This window comes from Ailuropoda melanoleuca, chromosome 8 (assembly GCF_002007445.2).
Source record: "Ailuropoda melanoleuca isolate Jingjing chromosome 8, ASM200744v2, whole genome shotgun sequence".
Lineage (NCBI taxonomy): Eukaryota > Metazoa > Chordata > Mammalia > Carnivora > Ursidae > Ailuropoda > Ailuropoda melanoleuca.
This window is the reverse complement of record NC_048225.1, coordinates 65,460,066-65,484,034: the sequence shown is the minus strand read 5'-3', so window position 1 is coordinate 65,484,034 and position 23,969 is coordinate 65,460,066. Positions and strand designations below refer to the sequence as shown.

Below are 23,969 nucleotides of genomic sequence, written 5' to 3'. Positions count from 1 at the left end.
TGATGGAGTAAAATAGTTACATTAATGCATGTATATACATTTAGGTGACATGACCACAGTGGCACAATGGGTAGGAGGTAGGGAAATGGATTTAATGTGTTTGAAGATCTAATCATTGTCTAGGAAGTGGTAAGAATACTAATTTGATACTGTAAATTGTAATCTTCAGGATAGCCAATGAAAGGAAAATATTAGCGTGTATAACTAATGAGTTATAGAGGTGGAAAATAAATGATGGGAAATACAACGGAATAGTGAGCAGATAGGTTAAATCAAAAGTTTAACATACCCAAAAGTTTAAGCAGTTATATAACATAAACGGCTTAAATAATCCAAGTAAAAGGTTGTTCACTTAGATAAAGAAACAAAACTCAGGAATATCTGATTAGAAGAGACACATCTTCAATATAAGAATATAAAAAAGTTACAAATGTTGAAAATGCATTTACTGTGCAAACAGTAAATTAAAATAAAGTAACATGGCTTTTCTAAAATCAGACAAAGTAGGCTTTAAGTCCAGAAGTATTTCTCTATCTAACCACGTATAAAGAAATGTTACATGCTAACATCATCCTCAGGAAAATAGACCTGTATACCCGTTGAGCTGTTTTTACTTATAACACTTTTTTTTAAAGATTTTATTTATTTATTCGACAGAGATAAAGACAGCCAGCGAGAGAGGGGACACAAGCAGGGGGAGTGGGAGAGGAAGAAGCAGGCTCATAGCGGAGGAGCCTGATGTGGGGCCTCGATCCCATAACGCCGGGATCACACCCTGAGCCGAAGGCAGACGCTTAACCGCTGTGCCACCCAGGCGCCCCTACTTATAACACTTCTGACACCAAATGTATGGTTTTTCTTTTTCTCACACCAACCAATTCCCCAACTCTGAACACCACCTGGGTGTCCAACAGTTCGGTTCTGACACCGCCTACCTGCAGTTAACAGGAGATCCGACAAATGAGATGGCTCAGTCCCACAAGACACCATTAGCAAGTCCTGGGCCACCGGGACTTCTGACCAACCAGCTGTAAATGAGGGGTTTCCGCCAGTCCCTCCTCTAGTTTAACAGTTTGTTAGAAGGACTCGCGGAACTCAGGAACTTAGTGTCACTGGCTTAGCATAAAGGATACAGGAACAGCTAAATGAAAGAGCTGCACAGGGCTGGGTGTGGAGGAGGGGGTGGTGCTCCCATGCCCTGGCTCGGTGCCACTGTCCAGCACCTTGATGTGCTCAGCACCCTGGAAGCTCCTGGGACCCCTTCGTTTAGGGGTCTCTGTGGAGATTCTGTTACACAGGCATGATTGATGAAATCATTGGCCGTTAACAACTCAACCTCTCTTCTCTGGAGTTTGGGGGTGGGGCTGAACCGTTAGAAGCGTCTGATCACATCCTAGTCTTCTTGGTCATCAGCCCCCATACTGAAGCCAGCGAGGCCAGCGAGGCCCCCAGCCACCAGTCCTCTCATTAACATACAGAAGACAATCTTCTCTCTCCACAAACCCCAAAGGTTTTGGAACTAAGGACAAAGACCAATTTTAAATTTTATTATATCACATCCATCTGAGCTTTGTATTGCTTAATGTATTGCTTTTGTGGATACAGAGCAACAATGGACAGAAGTAAAAGGATGCACATAGGAACCTCATAGAAGATTAGCACACTGATTTAATATCTGATAGAACAAGTAGACACCAGTCAGGAATAAAAGATGTGAACAGCTGCAAACTCAGTTGATGGAGAACACTATACTCGGAAACCAATGTCCTTCTTCTCGTCTAGTACGTGTGGAGCATTTAGCATTGACTAGTGCGTCGAAGTGCAATTAATTTTTCCGTATAGGGACCTTACATCCTGTGACCATTGTAAGTCTACTTACTAGGTTTGGCTTCCTGTTAGATTATTCACCTTTTATGCTGCCTAGCCTTTGTTTCCCACCCCTTTCTGCTCTCCAGTTACCAAAGTGCAAAGTCTGTCTCCAGAGTGCAGGGTGGAACCCAGCTGTGCTTGCTTATCGTCTCGGATTCTCAGATGTGCTTAGTTTTGAGTCTGTGCCAGTTTCTTTCATCCCATCTCTGAAATGTGTTTAAAAGGTTGTTTTCATAGTTCTTCACATTTATGATGTTTAGGAAGCTCATTCGACGTATGTAATCTTCCATACCACCAGAAATAGGCTCAAAATGTTTGTCCACTTAGCTTAATTAGTTTCCAGTGCACCTTAGAAATTCATTTGCTAGCGGAACGGAGAGTGATAACAGGCCTCCCCACTGATTGCTAGTGAACAAGTCTTGAGTCTTAATCCACCTGAGTTCATCATTTGGACAGAAGTGGAGGGGAATTACTCCTGTTTTTCAACACTTGCCTCTTGACTCTAAGAGAGATGGTAGAGACTTTCTTGCTTTTGGGATTGCTTTTCCATTTCCATTCACTCCTAACTTCTGAGCCCTAGGAAGACTCAAGAGCAATGTGAATTTGCCCACACACTCATCTCTTTTGATACAGTTCCTCCAGATACTTTGAAATGGCTAATGCATTATATTTAAGGCCAACATTAATGGATGTGTGTTTTCAGAGAAAGCAGAGGTCCTCCCTGCCGAACAAAATGTATTTCCTTATCATCTCTTGCTTCTTTAATATCATTCCAGGGTTGCCTGCGTGGCTCAGTTGGTTAAGCATCTGACTCGTAATTTTGGCTCAGGTCATGATCTTAGGGTTGTGTTGGGCTCCACGCTCAGTGTGCAGTCTGTGTGAGATTCTCTCTCTCCCTTTGCCCCTTCTCTCTCTCTCTCTCTCAAATAAATAAATCTTAAATCATTCCATATTTGGAAGTCAGCGAAATAATTGATGGCAGAATGCAATCCATAAAGAAACTTGAATGGGGGAATGAAATCAGTAGATGGAATGTGTTTATAAAAATGGGAGTAAAGATGTAAGATGCTTTTATCTTTCTAATGGGGAAGGTGAGAACCCCTGTACAACTGCTACCTAACACATATACTTCTAACTTCTCAATTTCTTATTTTTATGCTTAATGCTTATCTTCTCCAGTGGATTGCAAGTGAAGGCAAGGATTGAATTTCTTTATTCATTATACTAAGTACTTAACACAGTGCTTTTAAACATAATAATTTTCCCTATTAGATTAAAAGCAGAAAAATTAGGTTCTTTTTTCTTTCATGCTTCTCTGTTGTGACTAATGAAAATAATACTTACTAATTGTGTACCGTAATCCAAATATGTTCCATGCCCTTGGTTAGAGTCACTGTTTAATCGGCAAGAGGAAAAGGTACATGACCTTGAGATCTACTTCTAAAATTTTCGGGCTTTTCTTTCTAATGGTATTTCTATTCACGGGTAGTAAAATTGAGATAGTTTTGTCAACATTTATATCTAACTGGCTTTTCTTACCAAATAGTTTAAGTCTTCTCCCCATGTGTTGAAATATCTCTCGGCAAATCTGGTTTCTCATGGCCCCATAGAAGTCCATTATGTGGCTGTTCTGTAATTGACTCAACGGTAACGTTAAGCTAGAATGTGTGCTCTGCGAATATAAGGATGTTCAGTTCTTTGCAGTACCGAGGCACCTACTACAGCGTCTAGGACGTCCTAGGCATTCAATACGTATTTGTAAAATGAATGAAGGAACATTTAGATGGTTCTGTTATTTTCCTGTATTATAAATAATACTCTCCAAAGTATGTTTGCACATAGTGCTTTCACTGCATTTCAGATGATTTTTCTAAATAATTTGTTCCAGAATAAATTCCTAGAAGAGGATCTCGCTGGTTGAGAGGGTATGGACAAAATTATAGGATTTCAGAGTAGTTTTCTTTTCTCTATGAAATATTATCTGTGGCTTTCTATTTTTTAATACTTTGATTTTGTAAATTTTCTATAATTCTATTAGAATCAAAAGAGGTGTTTTTTTCAAATTTTAAGTGCATTTCTTTCAATTCAGGGAGGAGTTAGGGATCTTGTAAGTGGAATATAGAGTTTCTGGTGGTGGTGGTTGGAAGGTAGTTGGAATGTGAGTGAAGGAACTTTATTCTGTAGGAATGGGAGAAGACCAGAGGGTGGTAAGCAGAGGCGTGAAAGAGTTGGAACAATCAAAAGGGTAGTACCGGTGATAGTGTTGAGGAAGGAGTGGAGAGAGAGGAGACCAGAGGCACAGAGAGCCTGGATTTCTCACTCTCCAGTCCCACATCTAATTCGCCACCAACTTTTATATCCTAAGTATTCTTTGAATTTCTTCCTCTCTTCTCCAGTTGGGTCCTTGGTGTCTTTAACCTCAGCTTCTCATTTCTTTCCCTGCCTCGGAGCCACTCTCCATAGAGCTGCTAAAACAATCTAATGGAAACCAGCTCTGAAGAATGGTTTCCTAGTATTCATATTTTAAGCTCCTAGTTGATTCACACAGCATGTGAGCTCTTCCCTTGTTGGGATCCTTCAGCCTCATTTCCTGCTACTCCCTGCTAGGAGGAAAGTCTTTCCTTGTCCCAGAACATCCTTATCCCTCTCCCCCTACACAGGTATTTCTGGCTTCTGGGCCTTGCTCATCTGTACCCACTTCCCAGAATCCCCTCCTCTAGGCAAACCCCCTTGGTCCCGCTTTTTCTGGGGTGCGTTGTGTAAGACTTCAAGTATCATCACCTCTTCCAAGACGCTTTAACAGATATATTCACATACTATGTACCTCTCTCCCCCATTCTCACCTTTTAGGTCAGGAATCTGTCTTCTGTGCTTTTTATAGGATCTTGTTTTTACCTCTTCCAAGTTGTACTGTAATTGTCTGTTTAGGGATGTTTCCTACATTGGAGTGTGAGATTTTCGAGGGCAAGAGCTCTTTTATTTTTGTATTCTCAGCAGTTAGCTTAAAGTCTGGCATATAGTCAGGTGGTCAAAAAGGTTCCTGGTATCATTTTCTAGATGAAATAATGAGGGGTTGAACCAGGCCGGTGGTAGTGGGGGAGAAGGGTGGGTGGGAGGGACAGACTGGAAAGAAGTCACTGGGATGTCAGAAATGAGTTACAGATGGAGGTCATGAGTGGTTGAAATGTGTAGCTTAGGACATGAGGTTGGTATACAGGGTTTTGACTTGGTGAATTTGAGATATTTGCTAAACATTTAGAGATAACTAGTTGGCAGTTAGAAATATGAGTATAGATATTAGGAGATCAGGATTTAGGAGTCATGGGCATATAGGTGTGAGCTGGGGCACTTGGAATAGATATACAGGTCAGGGAGGGGAGGGGATATAAAAGGGCAGAGTAGGGTCATTGGGAAACATTTAACAAGTAAAAGAAAAGTAGGAAAGTACACTTATTGTCAGCAGTGTTCAGTGATGAAGAAAGGTTGAAGCAGATGAGAATTGAGAACAAGGGATTTTATTTAGAAATTAGAAGGTCATTATGGATCTTTGAGAGAACAATTTTGGTCGAATGGAGTGAAATAGAAACTAGCTGGAAATAAGTGATTGGAAGAGGCTGGAAAGAAAATACATTATGAGCAAGTGGGAAAAGCAAGCACATATTACTCTTTTAAAACGTGCTTTATGGAGAAATGATGCCTTATGGAAAAGGGACGTAATTTCAGTTCCTTGAGGGGAGGGTAGTACGGTGGTGAATTTTTTGTTTTATTTTTTTGTTTTCGGATGGGAGAAGGTCTTGGAAAAGTTTATCAGTTGATATTCAGGAAGCAGAAGAAAGGGGGCTTGAAGTCCAGAAAGAAATCTTTAATGGAATAAGGTAAGAAGGAAGAGAGGGTCTGGGATCAAGATCTCGGGTGATATTGTTAGCCTTGAAAGTAGTGGGGACATTTCTTCCCTGGGTTAAAAAGGAAAAGAAGTAGGCCATACGTAGAAATACAGAGACGTTTAAAGATGGTGTGGGGGAATGTGAAGGATCTATTTTCTGTGAAGTAGGCCCCCAGATCTTTAATTGTAGGGTGACAGGTGGATAGGACAGGGTGGCATAAATGGTGGTGGTAGGGTGGCCCAGGGCGTTTTAGAAGATTGGCGAGGGACAGAGAATTAATGGTGGGACTAGCAGGTGGATTTTAGGGCTCAGTGGAAGTTGAGCTCTGGAAATAAAGCAATAACAAAAATATTTAAATTATATATATATATATACACACACACATATATATATATTATTTTCATAAAAAGGACTGAAAAAAGGACAGGGCACTAGAGAATTATTGATACTTACACATGGGATTAAGTGAAGCCGATAGCTAAGTCCAACGATGTTTGCCCTACAGTGGATTGAAGGGCCAGGGAGCGTCAGGGGACCAGGAGCAAGTCCTGCCTGCCCTGGGCTGCTGCCACTAGACCTCCAGAGTCAACTCAGAGTACTGAGTGCATGACTGAGGATATTTGAGATGTAGTGTGAGAAGGTGCCTTCCCCCCCTTTCTTTCCTTTCTCTTTTTATTCTTGCACTATATAAATATCAGTTAAAATGTGTAAATAAAAGCAACAGATTGCAGATAATTTACTCTATTTTAAGACAGAGTGAATTTTGAATAGAAAAGCATTATTGGCTGGGTTATGGGCTCTTACTGCATAGTTATTCATTCCTGATTAAAGTGTCTCTGCTGGCCTTACATACCCTGTACTTCTCAACCGATAGATTTTAAAATGCAGAAACAACCTTAAAGTCATAACCATTTCCTCCAAGGTATTTTGTCTTCTGTCAGGAATTTGTAAGTAGGTTTATAGCTGCCTCTGGCTCACCTCTGGCATGGATATGATAGGAGCTGCATTTCTATCAATTATGCTTTTCCTTAAAAAAAATAAAACTATGAAAATAAAAGCCTAATTTATGGAACTCCTTCAAGAAATACATAAATCATGGGAAACAATAAAAGAGCAAGATGTAATCGAAAATCAGCAGCTCTACCAGTTAAGAACCTTCTCTCTACAACTTACTTGTCAGTTCCTGCTGAACTTAACGCTGGGTTTTCCTTTTTGCTTTCAGGAAAACCTTTAACTTACGCCCTGGGTGTTGCCTGTCCACAGCTTCCTGGTGGCTCACCGCTTCTGCCTGCGCCAGCCTTGCTCCGGCAGCTTCAAGGCTTCTGGGCTTCAGAGCTTGTTGGGAAAGCTTGCTGCTTTGGCCTGCTACCCCTGCTTCAGGTGTCAAAAGCTTTTAATTAGCCTGCTTCCTCTACTTACTATATAACTAGGCCCTTCCAGGTCTGCATAGCCTAGTCCTAGGGTCTGAAGGGAGAATTATTTTTAGCTCTTCACTCTTCCGTAAACATTCTTGTCCCCTGGCTCTCCGGGGATTTGAGGGAGAGTAAAGGCAGTGTGAGGTTCTCCTGCGCGATGGACCTGTGACTGCCCCTGCGCATACGGGGCTGGTCGTTGGTCCACCGGGGCTCGCCTTGACGGGCACACTGTGTTCGTGTAGCTGGTGTCTGTTCCAAGCGGTTGATGCCCATGCTGGCCCAGTTTTTAAATACTCTGACAATTGCTACTGTACGTATAAATTGTGTCTCCAAGGAGAGGGTACCTCCAGCTGTTTGGTGAACTCTTTATAGTGTTTTTAGTTGGCTTGTTAAAGAGACTTAGTTTTGTTTCCCCAGGAAATATTTTGAACACAGACTGATCACTAACAGAACAAAATAAAGCAGAATAAAAAACAAACCCACTGATTTCCATTCCTATTCACAATGATGACTGTTAACATGTCAATAGGTGTCAAGATGATAGGCATGATGAGTGGGAAGATCTCTTCAGGGCCTCTAGAAGGGTTCAGTACTCACAGTAATAAAGGGCACTAGCCCTGTCATTGGGCTGTGGGAGCTCCTGGAGCGCGGTGCAGGAGCTCAGCCTAGTGCCAGGCACAGAGTAAGCGTTCTGTACATAAGGGTTGTTCTGAGAATTTTGTTAGTAGTAGTAATAATAAATGATGGTAGACATGATACATTGGAGATTTAAAAAAAAAAAAAAAGGAGATAAAGACTAAGTTGCAAAGTCGAGACCTTAAAAGCCACACATGTCATTAAGAGAGCAACATGGGCTGGAATAGTCACACACACTTAATCTTAAAACACACAATTGTATACCTTACCATAGTGCCTTGTTGTTTGTTTTTAAATATTTATCTTAGAAAGAGAGTGCATGAGCGGGGTGGGGGATGCTGTCAGAGGGAGAGAGAATCTCAAGCAGACTCTCTGCTGAGCGTGGAGCCTGACTTAGGCCTCAGTCCCACAGCCCTGGGATCATGGCCTGGGCTAAAACCAAGAGTTGGATGCTTAATTGACTGAGCCACCCAGGTGCCGCATAATGCCTTGTTTTTACTTGAGTTTCAGTATCAGTTTAGTAGTGTACTTGAAGCTGATAATATTGATGCCTTAACAATTTGTTAAATAATAAGAGTGAAGGGGAAAAGGAAGCGAGAGATGGTATAGGAAGTGTAACAGGGCAGTGACTGTTCTCAGTTCAGTTTGAGAGCGAAGACTGAGTGACTACGCAGACAGACTCCTTGGACCTAGGGAATAAGGGCAAGGGCCCGGGCTGGGATTGAACCAGGTGACCAGTGTGTCTGGAGCAGAGTGAGCTAGGAGGAGAGAGCATGTGAGATCTGGGAGGTCGGAAGACCAGAATACGTTTGCCTGACAAGTTATAGCAGGTTGACTTCCACTTGGAGAGAGGTGGGAAGTTTGGAGCAGAGGAGTGTCCGCCATCTGAGCTACGTCCAAATATGATCACTAGGACTGGCAGGGTGAGAATAGATCGTGGGCTTAAGTAAGGAGGAGTGGAGGGGCTGGTAGGACCGTCCAGGCAGGTCGCAAAGTCAGGTTTGTTGGGATGGGCCAGAGGAGGTATGGTGAATTCTGGATATTCTGGTGTAGGCTAGATTTGAGAACTCCATGGGAACGGCTATTGGAGATTGCAATTCTATTTAATATAGTGTGATAAATCCTCCGTTACATGTTGTAGCTGTAAGTGTAGACACTTCAACTCAATTGTCGACGTGTGTCACCTACTGAGTTTTTCCTGTCGTGTTTGCAGTTTTTCCAACATCATAGTGCTTTCAGTATGAAGCCTTTAAAGAGACATCTCTATGTTTGGTGTTTTTAAAAAGTACATATTTGTTCTGTGTTAAATTTGTGATCTTCCAGTCCATACTAAGAGTACTTTTTATTTTGATCAGTTTACATAAGAAAGGACATTTTAGTATACATTCCCTCTTGTATGTCAGCTATGGTTCTTGACAATCTAGAACCTGAAGTTAGAGGCCCGGCAGAAGCCTCTTTTTCTGAGTTTCCTTCTACTGCCACGAACATGAAAATGATCTGTGGTGTTAGAGGGGAAAAGCAAGATGAGTTTTATTTTATTTTTAGCATTTCCTTAGCTTCATGGTCTTGTCTTACTATGTCATCAATTTGATAATTCAAGAATATTTCCTGAACTGACATTTTAAAATTTCACTACATCGCACCGCATTCCAGAGAAGGTTTAAGGCAGCTCATGAACCTGATGTGAGGTAACGTGGAGAATGGTCTTCACCGTGCAGCAGCGTGGCACTTCCGATGACCACATGTGTGCAGAGTGGCTCTCATTTGGGCCCCTGCCAGCCACACTAAGTACCCCAGTAATTAGCGGTCATTTCCTGTCCAGGGTGAGGTGTGGTATTTCACATGATCCCATTCCATGCTTCAAATTTTGCACGTTCCATACAGAAAATGTGGAAAGGTGACTAGAAACGTTTGGTGCCTGTCTTTCTCTGTCTTCATCTGGCATAGAAATTCATAGATATGCATTTTGTATATTTACAGAAAAAACAATCAGCGTGCAAATTTTTAATTAACTTCTTGCCAGCAGTATAGTCTGCATTTTTGCCTATTAAATAGTATTCTCTAACAGTATTTTGAAAGATACGAATAATTTTCTGATTTGTGATATTTACTAAATTTCATCTTTCAGAATATTTCAGTTATTCCCAGTATGTTACTGTTGGAAACCACACTATAGTAAGTGTTGTGGCTTCATTTTTATTTGCATGTGTTTTCGGTTGAGGATATTCCTAGCTATGTTCTGTGTGCCAGGGTTATAACGCTACTAGGAGTTGAAGAGGTTGGAGTTTCTTATTTCAGAGTTAAAAATTGAGTAAATCGGGATGTGGACTGTGTGCTGTGTGTTGGGAGTGGGGCAGACGATGGTCAAGAGATTGGGCCAGAACGTGCTTCCTTATTAGCCCAACGCCCGCCACATAATCACAGCTGCTAAGTGGTAAGCACTTTATACGTGTATTAATTATTTTAATCTTTACTACAATGTATAAGGTGAGTACCACTAGAAACGCTGTTGCATGGATGAGAAAACTGAAGTTTTGAAAGCTTGCGCTATTTGCCCAGGGTGACACAGCTAATGGCAGAGCCGGGATTCGAACCTGAGTAGTCCGGCTGCAGAGCGCATGCTGTTACGGTAGCTCCCCTGACCGCCCACAGTACACGCTGGCCCGGCGTCCGAGTGTTCAGGACATGCTCTTTCCCCGCACTGCTCTATAACCAGGGGTGGTTTTGGCGTCAGTATTTTTTGGATTTTAGAAAGCTAATTTAGTGATATGTTCTGTTTTATGAAGGACTCCTGTCGGGGTTTGGAGCAGCGGCTCCAGAGCAGAAGCGTTAGTGTTTCTACAGTGAAGCGTGTTTGTCCTTACACTAAATGAATTTAAAAAACCAAAACCCAAAAAACTGTAATTAGCCTGATGTCAGTACCTGCTGCCAAATGAATTGTGAAAACCTTTTGGCTTTAGAATTGTAGGTAAGGGATTGTGGACCCGCATAAAACGCTTAGAAGGGTATCGGGCATTTAGAGCACACTCGTATGCGTTGGTGAGAAGTACTGCTCTTCCTCCTTCTGTCCCCAAACGCAGAGAGCTGGTGAGACAGACAGCTCAGAGTACTCTTCTCGCAAGGACCTGAGGAGGGGAAATGTGTTAGAGTCTTTCAGCCATTCTTCCCTAAATCAGAATAAGGATCTCTCCTGTCCTAAATGGGAGTGTGTTGAGCTCCGCGCTCCTGTCGTCTGTTTGCACTCTCAGCATATGATGTGCATCTACAGAGCAGCTAAACTTGTGTTTCTAGCCTCTCAGAGAGTCTGGCTCTTTATTACGCCCCCGTTATTTTCCCCCTATCTTTTTTGGTATATAATTGACATATAACATTGTGGAAGTTTAAGGTGTACAAAGCCATGATTTGATACATGTATGTATTGCAAGATGATTACCACAGTAAGGTTAATACCACCTTACATAATTAGTTTTTTTTTTTAAATTTGTGGTGAGAACATTTAAGATCTTTTCTTTTAGCAACTTTCAAGTATATAGTATAATACTGTTAACTATAGTCACCGTGTTGTATATCATGTCCCCAGAACATATTCATCTCATAACTGGAACTTTGTACCCTTTGGCCAACATCTCCCCATCTCCCCCGGCCCCTGGTAGCCCTTGTTCTATTCTCTGTTTTTATGAGTTGGACTCTTAGATTCCACATATAAATGAGATCATACAGTATTTGTTTTTCTCTGGCTTATTTCACTTAGCATAATGCCCTCCAGGTTCATCCATGTTGTCATGAAAGCAGGATTCCCTTCTTTTTTTATGGCTGAATAATATCCCATTGTATATGTGTGCCACATTTTCTTTATCTGTTCTTCTGTCAGTTCACATTCAGGTTGTTTCTGTGTCGTGGACAGCCCCCTTTCTTTAAGCACAAACCTATTGGGAGAACAATTTAATGGACCCATCATTTCTGCAGATTTGACCAGAAATGACTGAAGACTAAAGCGATTGCGCTTGAAATTGAGCTATTCCTCTCCTTTCCCACCATTTTAGCTGATAAAAAACCATAATCACAAGTCATTATAATCACGACAATTACCAAGAAATATTCTAGTTTATACAGTATTATGAAGTGATTTTAATTCTCTGGTCATATTACTTTCATCGCAATCTAATCCAAATATAAATTTATTAAATGCTCCTGATGGGTGCATTTGCCGTAAAATTTTCGACACTTGAGGTTAAACCTGTTCTCTGTCCTCGGCAGGATCCCTTTGAACTGTTTGAAGACATGCTGTATATCGTTTGTTCTCTCCTTGTGCATGTTAGGGTAGTACTTGTCTTCTTCTTCCCAGCCCCCAGGTACTGGAAGCACACTTAGTCTCCTCCTCGGCAGTGCCTTCGCAGCCCGGCAGCGGCCCCAGTGAGCTGGAAGGGCCCTCTGAGATTAGCGAGTCAAATCGGAGCAGGGAGGCAGAAACAGCAGTGGGATCAGCATTGAGGCTTATTCATTTATATTTGATAGTTCTTTTTGTTGCTGTTTTTTTAAAAGATTTTATTTTATTTATTTGACACAGAGAGACAGCCAGCGAGAGAGGGAACACAAGCAGGGGGAGTGGGAGAGGAAGAAGCAGCCTCCTAGCGGAGGAGCCTGATGTGGGGCTCGATCCCAGAACGCTGGGATCACGCCCTGAGCCGAAGGCAGACGCTTAACGACTGCACCACCCAGGCACCCCAATATTTGACAGTTTTTTGATCCATAACTAAGATACAAAATACAAAAAATATTTGTTCCTTTTAATGTTGGAAAGGAATGTGTGAAGCCTACAATTTGTCGAGCAGTTAGCCTTAATTGGTCTTCACGGGTGGGGTGTGTGTGTGTGTGTGTGTGTGTGTGTGTGTGTGTGAGAGAGAGAGAGAGAGAGAGTGAGTGATGGGGGTTGTACAGTGGGTAAAAATATGTGGTGTGAAAAATAATATCATTTTCCATTTATTTTATATTATTTGATTCCCACGAAACATATTTGTTTTGGCAGTTGCCTTCCCTATAGCATCGTGTTGGGATTTGGCACGTGGTATTCACTAAGCTCTCGTTATTTCAGTGTTGTACGTTTCAGTCAGTTTCCTGGTGGTAGTAGATGATGAGTTTAAATTCTAGAGCAGAGAACTTGAAAAGGAGGATATAATATACAATCACATGATACAGGGTTAAAGAATACATTTATTTATTTGACACATGTTGACTAATGTAACTTTTTCAACTGACAATTTTATTTGATTTTGGATCTTAGAGTATGAACTGCATGGAAATCATTGATAATGTTGGTATTTATTTTCTTACAGAGAGGAAAAAGGAAAATGGATGACTGAAAAATGTTTTGTTATGTTGTCGTATTTTAAAAGTTGTATTTCCTTTTCTAGGTTGCTGTAGTGAAACTAAAAAATGCAGATAAGGTATTTGCCATGAAAATATTGAACAAATGGGAAATGCTGAAAAGAGCTGAGGTAAGATTCTAATTATTGGGATGTTTAAATAATGTTTCAGAAAGAATATGAGACCTATAAAATCATAAAGCCACTAGATCCTTAAATATCATTTAGTAACATTGTATCTGTGGTGGCATTATTTTTAAGACCTAAGAGACAAGTTCCACAGTTTACAATTGTGATATAGTGATGACAGAAGTTAAAATTCATAAAAAACATTAAAAAGTCATAATTTGTGACGTTTAGTTTATATTGCCTGAAAACCAAATGTGGGGCTTGTATATTTATGTGAAAAGGAGGTGTGGAAACCAGTTTATTTTATAGGAAGAAATTTTGCAATACTGTATTTCCAACTTGATGTGACTCGTTTATATTATTCTGTATTTATCTGGGTTCTGCTCGAAGTGAAAGTCAGTAGGAGTTTTGAATGTGTCCTCTAAGAAGTCTCTTGATTGCTAATTATACAGTTAAATTTATCTTTTTTATATTATTAAAGGATGATAGTAAAATCTGCTCTTGCAAAAATTGCCAGTGTTTTTTATGTTGATGCCAGAAACAAGGGAAGGATTGGCTGGAGCGATGTTAAAAATATCTCACAGCTGGTATGGTCTGGTCAGAACTGACATTACACGTAGATTTGAGGGGATTCTGGGGGTCTCCAGCTGTGGGAGATCATGGTGAGCGGCCAGATGGGGTGGGGCCTGTGGGGACCTCAGTGTGGAAGTATTTTAGTATTTGAACTTGTAGGAGGATCAGACTGTTGCATAGCTGTGAGGTTAGTACGATTTCTCTAATGAGAAATTAGCCCTTAGAAATCTTTCTTTATCCACCAGTACCGGTAGCAACCTGAAACCGCCCCCCCCCAAACATATGGAAAAAAGCGAAAATGGTTCCCTTTATGATAGGTGTGGTGGTTGTAAGAAACTTCATTATTCTTTTCTTTGGGGAAATTTGAAAAATGTAGCAAAACACAAAGACGTTTATATTCCGTCACCTAGAATTGATCACTAACATTTGGTGCACGTTTTTGCTTTCTGTCTTGTTTTCTGTGTGTCTCTGAAAAACACTGCACAAGTGAAGTACGGATACATTATTTGTAAAAGGAATAGTAGCACATTACAGATAAAGCTGAAGTCCTCTTCGACTGTACCCCACCCCGTGCAACCCCTCTCGGCCTCCCACAGCTCATCTCCGTGTAATAGTATCTTGCTGAGAAAAGTATTTGGAAACTTTTATGTCACTGTGGCATATGTGCCAGTGTCCTTTATATTCAGTAATTTCAGCCTTTACTTTTGAATTTCCTTAAGGCTCACTTGCCTTCCTGTTACTGGTTGAATTTTCCAGGTAGTCAGCAGTGAAATCGATGAGGGTGTTCTTCTGAAATTGACACTGACGGAAGGGAAAGGAGGTGAAACATCATTTTCAGGGGAAGTCAGCCTGTCCAGCAGGGAGCTGTAGAGCAGAAACGGTCCTTCGGAGTCCCTCATGAGGCCTGAGGACTTACTTTTGCACCTGCCTCATTCAGTCACTGACTCTGGGCCACCTCCAGACGGACATGGTCTTGGGGCCGTGGAGCTTCTGCAGCTGAGGCAGACGCCGAGGGAGCTGGCAGCTTCGCCAGCAGCTGCAGCAACAAGTCTTACTAGTTAGAGTAAATAAGTCTGTTCTCATTGTTTCATGGAAATCACAGTTGTAGTCAGTTTAGTGTTTCAGCATTAGAAGTTTTTAAAAATTGAGTTCAAAGTTTGCACTATTTTCTACGAAGTTGGTATGTTGGGGAGAATTAGAAGAAAAAGGAAGGATCACTGGGTTAGCTTTCAATACAGAAGAAGTGGCAAAGTTGAAGATAAAACAAGGAATTGGAAATTAAATAATTTTGTTGAATTAAAAAAACATTAGTATATTCTCTTTCTGGGGTGAGCTGAAATAGATGTATTTCTTCCTATCCCTTCCATTAAGTACAGTTTTAAAGACCCTCGACATTATGTATAAAACAAATCTAAGAGAGGAGAAGGTGGACCTTGGGGCCTGAGGAGAGGCACTTGTCCTGTGAAGCCCGTGTTACTCTGATAGAAAAACCCGACAGGAACCATACAAAGGAAATTAAAGACCGAAGCGCCTCATGAGCATAGATACAGATCACCTTACCGACACGTTAGCAAATAGAGTTCAGCAGTGTGTAAAAAGACTTGTGCATACAGCATGACTGAGTGGGTTTTACTTCAGGGATACAAGGCTGGTTCAGTGTTGAAAAGGAACATAAGAAATAGCAGGGAGATCGGTAGGAGAAGGAAGGGAAGAATGAAGAGGGGGTAAACAGAAGGGGGAATGCCACGAGAGACTGTGGACTTTGGGAAACAAACTGAGGGCTTCAGAGGGGAGGGGGGTGGGGGAATGGGCTAGCCCGGTGATGGGTATTAAGGAGGGCACGTATTGCATGGAGCACTGGGTGTTATACGCAAGCAATGAATCATGGAACACTACATCAAAAACTAATGATGTACTGTATGGTGACTAACATAACATAATAACAAATAAAAATAAATAAAAGGAACTCTCCTCAAACTACTTAAAACTTTCCTAAAATCTTTTAGGAACAAATTCTGCATTGAAATTTTTGTAGACAGATTCATTTTGAAGTCGAGTGGAGTTGTATTTCTATGCTTGAGTTATCAAGTCCTTTTTTTAAACACATGTTTAAAAAAACTCTCCTCTGACCATGACTTATCCAGCTTTGGAAAACTGGGCCTACCAGTGATGCTTAATAACTTATAGATGAACAGTGAAATGTCTCGATTTTTAACCTGTGTGTTGTTGATGCTTTAAACGCTTTTTCAAAGCTACACCTCCAGCCTATTTGCTGTATTTATTTCCATTTAAGGTATATCACAAATATATAACCAGTGGGACACACATCACTGGAGGTAGCAGGATACCCTGTCTCTTTCTGTCCCCGGGCAGCTGAATATTTGCTGACTAACCTCATGGGTCCAGAGGTTGCTGTCGCTGCCTGGTCATCACTCGCAGACTCTGTTAGTGTCGCTTCCCTTCTCCCGATCTGTGATGGTGTCTGAAGAAGCTGTATGACCTCCAGTAACCCCTGCTGCACATTTATTACATTCTCATATACTCAGATATTCTATTTTTACAGGAGGATATTAAAGAATTGTTTAGTTTTTTTTTTTTAAAAGGTAGAAGTGGATGTTATTATAGCCTTCATCTGCGTGGAGTCCTTGGTACAACTTCATGAACCTTGTGATGTGCATGCATCATGGTTTGTTTAGTATCGATTTGGAACAGGGTTTCTCAGCAGTGGCACTTGTGACATTTGGGGGCAGATGATTCCTTGTGGGGGCCTGTCCTGTGCATTGTAGGATGTGTAGCAGTCTCTTCCCAGTAGATTGCCGTTACCCCTGCACCCCCCAGTTGTGACATCTGAGGACAATGTGACCTACTGAAGCAGAAAAGGACACGGTGCTTTACATCTAAATTCAGGATCTGAGCTGTTAATAGGGATCATTTAATACCTACTTACGGATAAAGTCGCATGATGCCTGGAATTTGCTTCAGAAAAACCCCTGTGCGTGTGCATATGTGCTTGCGTATACACACGCGTGGAGGAAGGGTGGTGGTACATGAAGGGTGCAGGACGGGGTTTGAGGGGGTGAGGGTATAGACGAAACAAGATTGAGTAATAACATCATTGTTGAAGTTGGTTGATGAGAATGTTGTGGGGAGGAGGGGGTTTTACTCTTCTCTCTTGTATGTGTTTGAAGTTTTAGGTCATAGTTTATATTTTTTATTTAAATTTATATTTTCACAGAAACAGTTTAGAATAGATGAGAATGTACTAAAGTTTAATCTGTTGACAGAATGTCTTTGGAGCTTTGTTGAGTTTGGAGTCCCTAATCAGACGTTTATCAGAATTTAGCTGGAACGTCTGTGAGATTCCAGAAAGCTGTCATGGTAAGATAAAGTCAGGAGCAAAGAGTTTTTCTGGGCTCTGACGATCTTTACCCCTCTCAGAAACTTTAGCGGCGAAGGAGATTCATAGGTCACTTAAATTATAAAACACAACTTGGTAGTCAGTGTGTCAGGTGGTTTTCTTTTCCCCCTAAAGTGAACCAAAGCATAATGTTGTGGATTTTAATAATCAAATTGTCAGTTAAAACTGCCCATTTAATTTGGTTTAAGCTTTAATTTTTCTTAAATTTTTCTCTGGTGCTATTTCATGCATGACTTTGGAAGTTTTATTTGATCAAATAAAATTTATGGGACTACATGGAAATAATTAAGGTACCTAGTTAGGGTATATTAATGTTAATAGTTTTGTATATCATGGCTGTTGAATTTATTTTATGGGAGATAAGTAAGCACTTCCTGTCGATAGAATACTGTGTGATGATTTTTCAGTGGGCATGAATACGGTGCAGCCGTTAAGAAGAATTAGGTGGTAGGTGGGTCTCTACTGGTTTACATCTAAACTCTGGTGTATTATTTCTGGAAAAAAAATCAACGTACGGAGCACTGTGATCTGACTTGTGTAAAGAAAAGAAAAGCGAGGGGAAATGGGGTACCACGTGAATATTGTGTGTGTGCATGTTTGTGTGAGTGTTCCTGTTTGCAGAGACAAATTTTGTGAGAAGATACTCAGCAGAGTTATTGGTTGTGACCTCTGGACACACGTGACCGTGTGAGTATGGGGTGTGACTTGGGAGACTAAGTTTCACTTCACCTTTCAGTTCTTCTTGAACTTGCTGATATAATGGGTTTTTTTTTAAATTAAAACTTTAAAGATGATAGATTATAGAATTATAATGTATCATATAAAATTCTTTTTTTTTAGCCACACATTTCTAAGGTTCTCAGGATGTACCTTTATAATAGTGGAAATACAGTCTCAGAATAAATTAAGACTTTTACAAAAAGAAAAAGTTCATTAGAGAAAATGGACAAAGGGAGTGAACAATTCAGATACAAAGTTCAGATGTCCTGTAAGCGTGTGTAGAGCTGCTTATCTGTATGGGGAATTGGGAATGTTGATGAAAAGAACAGTGAAGTATGGTTTTATACCCATCATATTGACACACTTAAAAGTCTAATAATGCCAAATGCAGTTGAGGATATTGAGGGGGGAGTCAGGGAGATTTCCAGCTGGGGTGAGGATAGTAGTCAGTATACACTTAGGAGAGAAAATTGGCTATGTCTGGTAAAGTGGAAAATGCTCGTAGCTAGCATTTCGACCTCTAAGTATATGCCCTGGAGAGACTGTTGTGCATTTGTACAAATATATGCATTGCAACATCATAAAAACAAAATTGGAAGTAACCTGTTTTCCTGGTTGGGGTTTGCATACATAAATTCTTGTATATTCAGACAAGCGAATGCTGTAGCAATTGGAAGGAGAACAGCCATCGTTGAATAAGAAGTAATCAAGTTGCAGAAGAATAGATACAATTATAACATTCATGTAAACTTTCAAAATGCAAAACAGTTAAGTTGTTTTGGGCACATACATGTGTGATCAAAGCATATAAAGGAAAGAACATGGTATATACTATGGATTATTAATTTTATCAGGAGGAAGGCAGGGAAACGTGTAAGGAGAAAGACTACAACCTACTTGTATTTTATTTCCTTAAAAAGAAGAGAAGTAGAGATGGCAAATTGTTAATGTTTATATTATCTGAACGATAGTCTGGACTGTGATCATTAAATGCATGTGTGCCTTTTTCTGGGTTTTTTTTTTTTTAACTATAGCAGTATTTTTTAATGTAAAATGTTTTCAAGTGTATTATTTCCACTGTCTGCTTTCTGAGGGTGCTTGACTTGTTGAAAAGTAATGTCAGATGGGATGTATTCCTTTTCTAGGACAGGAAGTATAATAAACATATTCCTTTTCCAGGACAGGAAGTATAATAAACATTTCCCTTTTCCAGGACAGAAAGTATAATAAACACATTAAGCAATTGTTTGCATAATGTATTTTACATAAAGTGTCCTCTGATTAAAAAACATCTTTGTTTTTCCTTTTCAGACAGCCTGTTTTCGTGAAGAAAGGGATGTATTAGTGAATGGAGATAATAAATGGATTACAACTCTGCATTATGCTTTCCAGGATGACAATAACTTAGTAGGAATCATTTTTATATGTTTCTATATTCTTATTAAATTTGTATTTGCAGAATTTAGCATTATTCTCTTTTAAGCATTATTTAAATGTAGTTGTTATTTAGAAAACCACTGAATTTCACAGTGTATAAATTGTGTATTTAATATGTCCCCCTGCCCCGGGTAATTTGATCACTTTCCACTGGAATTTTTTTATTCTTTTTAATAAGCAAGTGCAAACTAAATCCAAACATTTAAATTCTGTAAGAGGTGCTCAGGAGTTTTCTTTTCATGGTTTTTTCCCAGTGTATTTTATTTATAATATTCTATTACTGTTTGGAATTTTACATATTTTTCAAAGTGGCCATGTGCTGCTTGAAGTAGAGAGCCACATTTAAAATTGAGGCTGCATCTGATTTTATATGGACTTCATGAACCACATGATGGAAGAAGTTGGGAATGAGGTCAGAGGAAGACCAAAATATGAAAGCACTGCTAATTGAAGATTGAAGGGGTAAACAAGGGAGCAGGAAATGAAGGTGGAACCCGCCACTGCTGGGCCTGCTGTTCGAGGCTCTTCATCTTGGGCCCGAGTTTTCATTTCATGGTGTTTTTTGTTTTTTGTTTTTTTTTTAGCATACATGTGTTGAGTTCCTGCTGCATGCCAGACACAACACTGTGTCCTGGGTTATACAATTAATAATATTGGGGCACCTGGGTGGCTCAGTCGGTAAAGCGTATGCTTTTGGCTCAGGTCATGATCCCAGGGTCCTGGGATTGAGCCCCACATCGTGGGGTTCCCTGCTCACTGGGGAGCCTACTTCTCCCTCTGCTACTCCTACCTCAACCCTCGCTTATGCTTTCTCTCTCTCTCAAATAAATCTTTAAAAAAATCAATAAGATTTCTTATTCACATGATAGATGTTTATTGGATATGTGCCATGCACTAGGCACTGTTCTCTAGATTGTGGAGCCTGAGCAGCAAGAAAGACAAAGGATCTCTCTCTTTACTGTTCCAGACAATAAATCCAAAATCAAGTAAATCATATTTTCAGATTATTTCAGATGAAGAAAGTGTAACATTTATTCAGAGGTGTGAAGTCGATGACTTTTCTAAGACAGATATAAGTTAGCTAAACCAAGATGGAAGAAGAGGCAGAGAGGACTTGGTGAGCCACAGTGTGGAGATTGAAGCTTGTTATGTTCGCACGGGTGGAGGGTAGAATGAGAGGCTTGGAGATGGGGGCGGAGAGATGAGAGCCACATCATATAGCACCTTACATGTTACGGTAAAGAAATTAGACTTTCACAGCCATGTTTCTCAAAACAGTGGGGTTTTTGGGTCATGGAACTCTTGCATATTTTTTAGAATGACTTTATATCTGCAAGCCTTGACGGTGACATGTACAGGAATGGAACAGCCCTGACGGGTTTCAGCTTCTTCCTTCTACCTTCCCTCATGATCATTCTGGTGTCCCTCATGGAGCCAAGTGTGAAAACGGCTGTTTTAGGACCATGGAGAGTCTGTGGCGGAAGGAGACAAGAGCGGTGTTTCAGGGACGAGAGGGAGCCAGTGTGATCGCAGCGTGAGAGGGAGTGCACAATGGTGCTTCCAGACCGTAGAGCCCGCCAAGAAGGGCTTCAAGGGACAGTGTGGATGAGTCTTAGTTTTCCAGCATCTGACTTGGGGGATTCACTGCTTAGTGGTTGATGAGTTGAGTTGGGAAATATATTTGGGAAGGGAGAATTTTGAGCAGGGGCAGGTGATGGGTTTACTCTGGTGCGTGTTGGGTTTGAGTTGTCGTGTGACCCACTGGTGGGTTCGGCATCTCGGTCTGTTGCTCCTGAGGGCAAACAACACCGTGTAGCTTACGGAGTTATCGTCTTACGGATCGGTTTTTGGCCGACGACTGCCTGCAGCACAAATTTGGCTCACCGCCTATTTTTGTACAGCCCACAGGTAAGAATTTTTAAATATTTGAGAAAAAATCAGAAGAAGATTTTGTGACATGTCAGTGTGATATAAAATTCAGACTTCAGTGTCCATAAAGTTCTGCAGGAACGGAGCCGTGTCTGTTGTTTTGTACACGGTCAGTGGCTGCTTCTGCATGAAGATGGCAGGGTCGGCCTCATGTGACAGCAGCTGGCCCCGTGACACGGGAACGCCGCATGTGCGCATCACTGTCGCCACTCTGCGCTGCTGCTCAGCGACCTACAGATTTCAGTGACGGTTACAACTTGATCGCGTTGCTGATGCGGACGTCTTGCTATCCCGTGACATTTTATCATTCCTGTCACTGCTAGCGCACGTGCGGACGTCCACAGCCCACTCGGCCGGTGTGACATGGAGGGGGTTACATGTTACCAGGCTGGAGGCCTACCTGCTGTGCCGAGCCGTCCTCGCAGCCTCCCTTGCTCCCAGGAAGGCACGGTCAGGAACGTCAGAAGCATAGAACAATATCTTATCACAGAACTTCACAGAACTTCTTCACAGAAACACAGAATGAGCCGTAGGGAGTGCCTGAGTGGCTCGTTTGTGCGCCGGGCAGGAAGGCCATTTACCAGCGTTGAGGGATTTAAATCACGTTTGACTGCCGCTGCCAAAGGAACACACATTCACAGAAAATAAACTTGTCTCACACTGTGAGCCTTTTGGCGAGAACGGTTACTTCGAGAATGGGGGACGTTGGGAACAGCAACGGTTGATTTTAAAACCAGGAAATGATTTTGAGTGGTTGCTTTTGGCTCTTGAGGTGAAAAGAGGTTACAGGTCCTGCTCTTTTGTTGTGACTTGAGGACGCGTGCCGAGTCTGTAGTCCTGAGGAATCAGCCTTTATTATAGTCGGTGTGGAATAATTTATAGCCAATTGTATGTTCAGAGAAGTTGAGGAAACCCTAAGTTGCTACAACCTGCGTTGGAATTTGCTAGTATGTACATTTACAAGTGAGAGTGGTTAAAAAAATAGGTGTGGAGCAGGAAGAGGCTTAGTCGGACAGATTTACAAATTACGTAAAAATACTAGGCGCCCAGAGCCCGTGGTTATTCATCGTCTTATTAATCAGCTGGTAGTTTGCCTCAAACACTTGAATGTGTCATTTGTTACTGAACCGGGAAGATCACCGGTGAACTTCATTCAGTCTCTTTGAAAACGACTGTTATCATATCCATGACTTTTTGTCAGAAAGCAAAGCTGAATATCCTCACTTGGTCTACATTCAGCCATTCAGTGCTTTTGCGGTGTCAACATTTTGTTGCAAAGGGCCAAGGTAGAAACATTTCTGAACAAAAAACCTCACCCTCAACCATGAGTATAAAATATTCAGTAGCTTAGAAATTAACTTTTCCTGTAGATTTGATATGTTTTAAAAATAACTTTTACCTTAAATTATAAGACAAAACAGCACTTACACAAAACTTACACTCTGGTGAAGTCATTTTGACAGCGAACATTGTTGGAATCACAAGTAATGTCAAGCTGCTTTATCTAATTCACATGCCGTCCAAAGTAGAAAGAAACAAGATCTCTATTTCCACACAGATTTGCAGCAGATAAACCTTTTGAGCTCCAACTACAGTTAGCATCAGTTTTTGGGATTTGACGCAAGTGACAAGGAAATGTCCATAGTTCAAAACCCAGTTACCGGCAATTGCGACCTTCCACCTAACCTTTAGTTAGAAGTGATTAATCTGCAGTGTATCGACATGCTTGAACTACAAGTAACAGGAGAAAAATCTCATAGCATTGTATAGATGCTTTCCAAGTGAGGAATACGCTGTTAAAACTACATGCTCACAAATTGATACCAGTAGCTGTCTTTGTGAAGACATTTTCACATGAAATACGGCAACTCCCATTACAGATCACGTGCCCAGGAACATGAGCCGTAGATTCTGATGATAGGGAACACTGACTTTGCGCCCCAGTTAAGCAAATGGTCATACTCACCTTCCCTGCAAAAAAAAAATTACATTTTTCTGTTAGTGTAAAAACTCGCACTCAATTATTATTTTATTTTGACTTTTGCCAATAAAAATTTGTGTAGATTGTTTTCTATCTTACTGTATATCTTGCTTTTTCCTCTTGGCCGGCCAAGCCTGAAGTGTTCACTACTTGGCCCTTTACAGGAAAGATTGGCCAGCTCCTCTTGTAGATAACAGTGAATTCTAGGAGGAAATGAGAATAACTGATGGGTGCTTGTACAGGGAGAAAAGTTTGCCTAGAGAAGTCAGAGCTAGAGAACCCCATAAGGAGGAAATGACTGGGAGTGGTCGGGCAAGAAAGAGAGTCTAGGTTCTGCACTGTTGAAATCAATGAAAGGGGTCAGTCGAGGTGGAGGGAAATGGTTCCTCGGTCGTGTTAGAGTAGAGTGGTTTAAAAAAAAAAAGTGGAAATATCATGCCCACCCACAAATCCTATTTTTCAGCCTCAGTGGGTTACCTCCGTTCTTGGACATTGTACTCCTCTCCTCTTCGCCTTTATTTCTGTTCTCCCTGGCACCTTTCGTGCCAGTGCCCATTCCTCTCCCTGTCGTCCTGTTGAAGTCCAGCTAATACTCCAGAATTGTCTCAAAGTCTG

The 23,969-nt window shown here is 41.1% G+C and overlaps 1 protein-coding gene across 10 annotated transcripts in view; it reads left to right on the top strand.

Moving 5' to 3' along the window:
* Nucleotides 1–23,969, top strand: part of CDC42BPA (CDC42 binding protein kinase alpha) — a 314,468-nt gene that overhangs the window by 88,002 nt on the left and 202,497 nt on the right. For all 10 annotated transcript variants that reach the window (XM_002925755.4, XM_034666613.1, XM_002925754.4 and 7 more), the window contains exons 3-4: nt 13,216–13,299; nt 19,319–19,414. In XM_002925755.4, the coding sequence (XP_002925801.1) occupies nt 13,216–13,299; nt 19,319–19,414 (180 nt within the window). The remainder of the gene's footprint in view (nt 1–13,215; nt 13,300–19,318; nt 19,415–23,969) is intronic.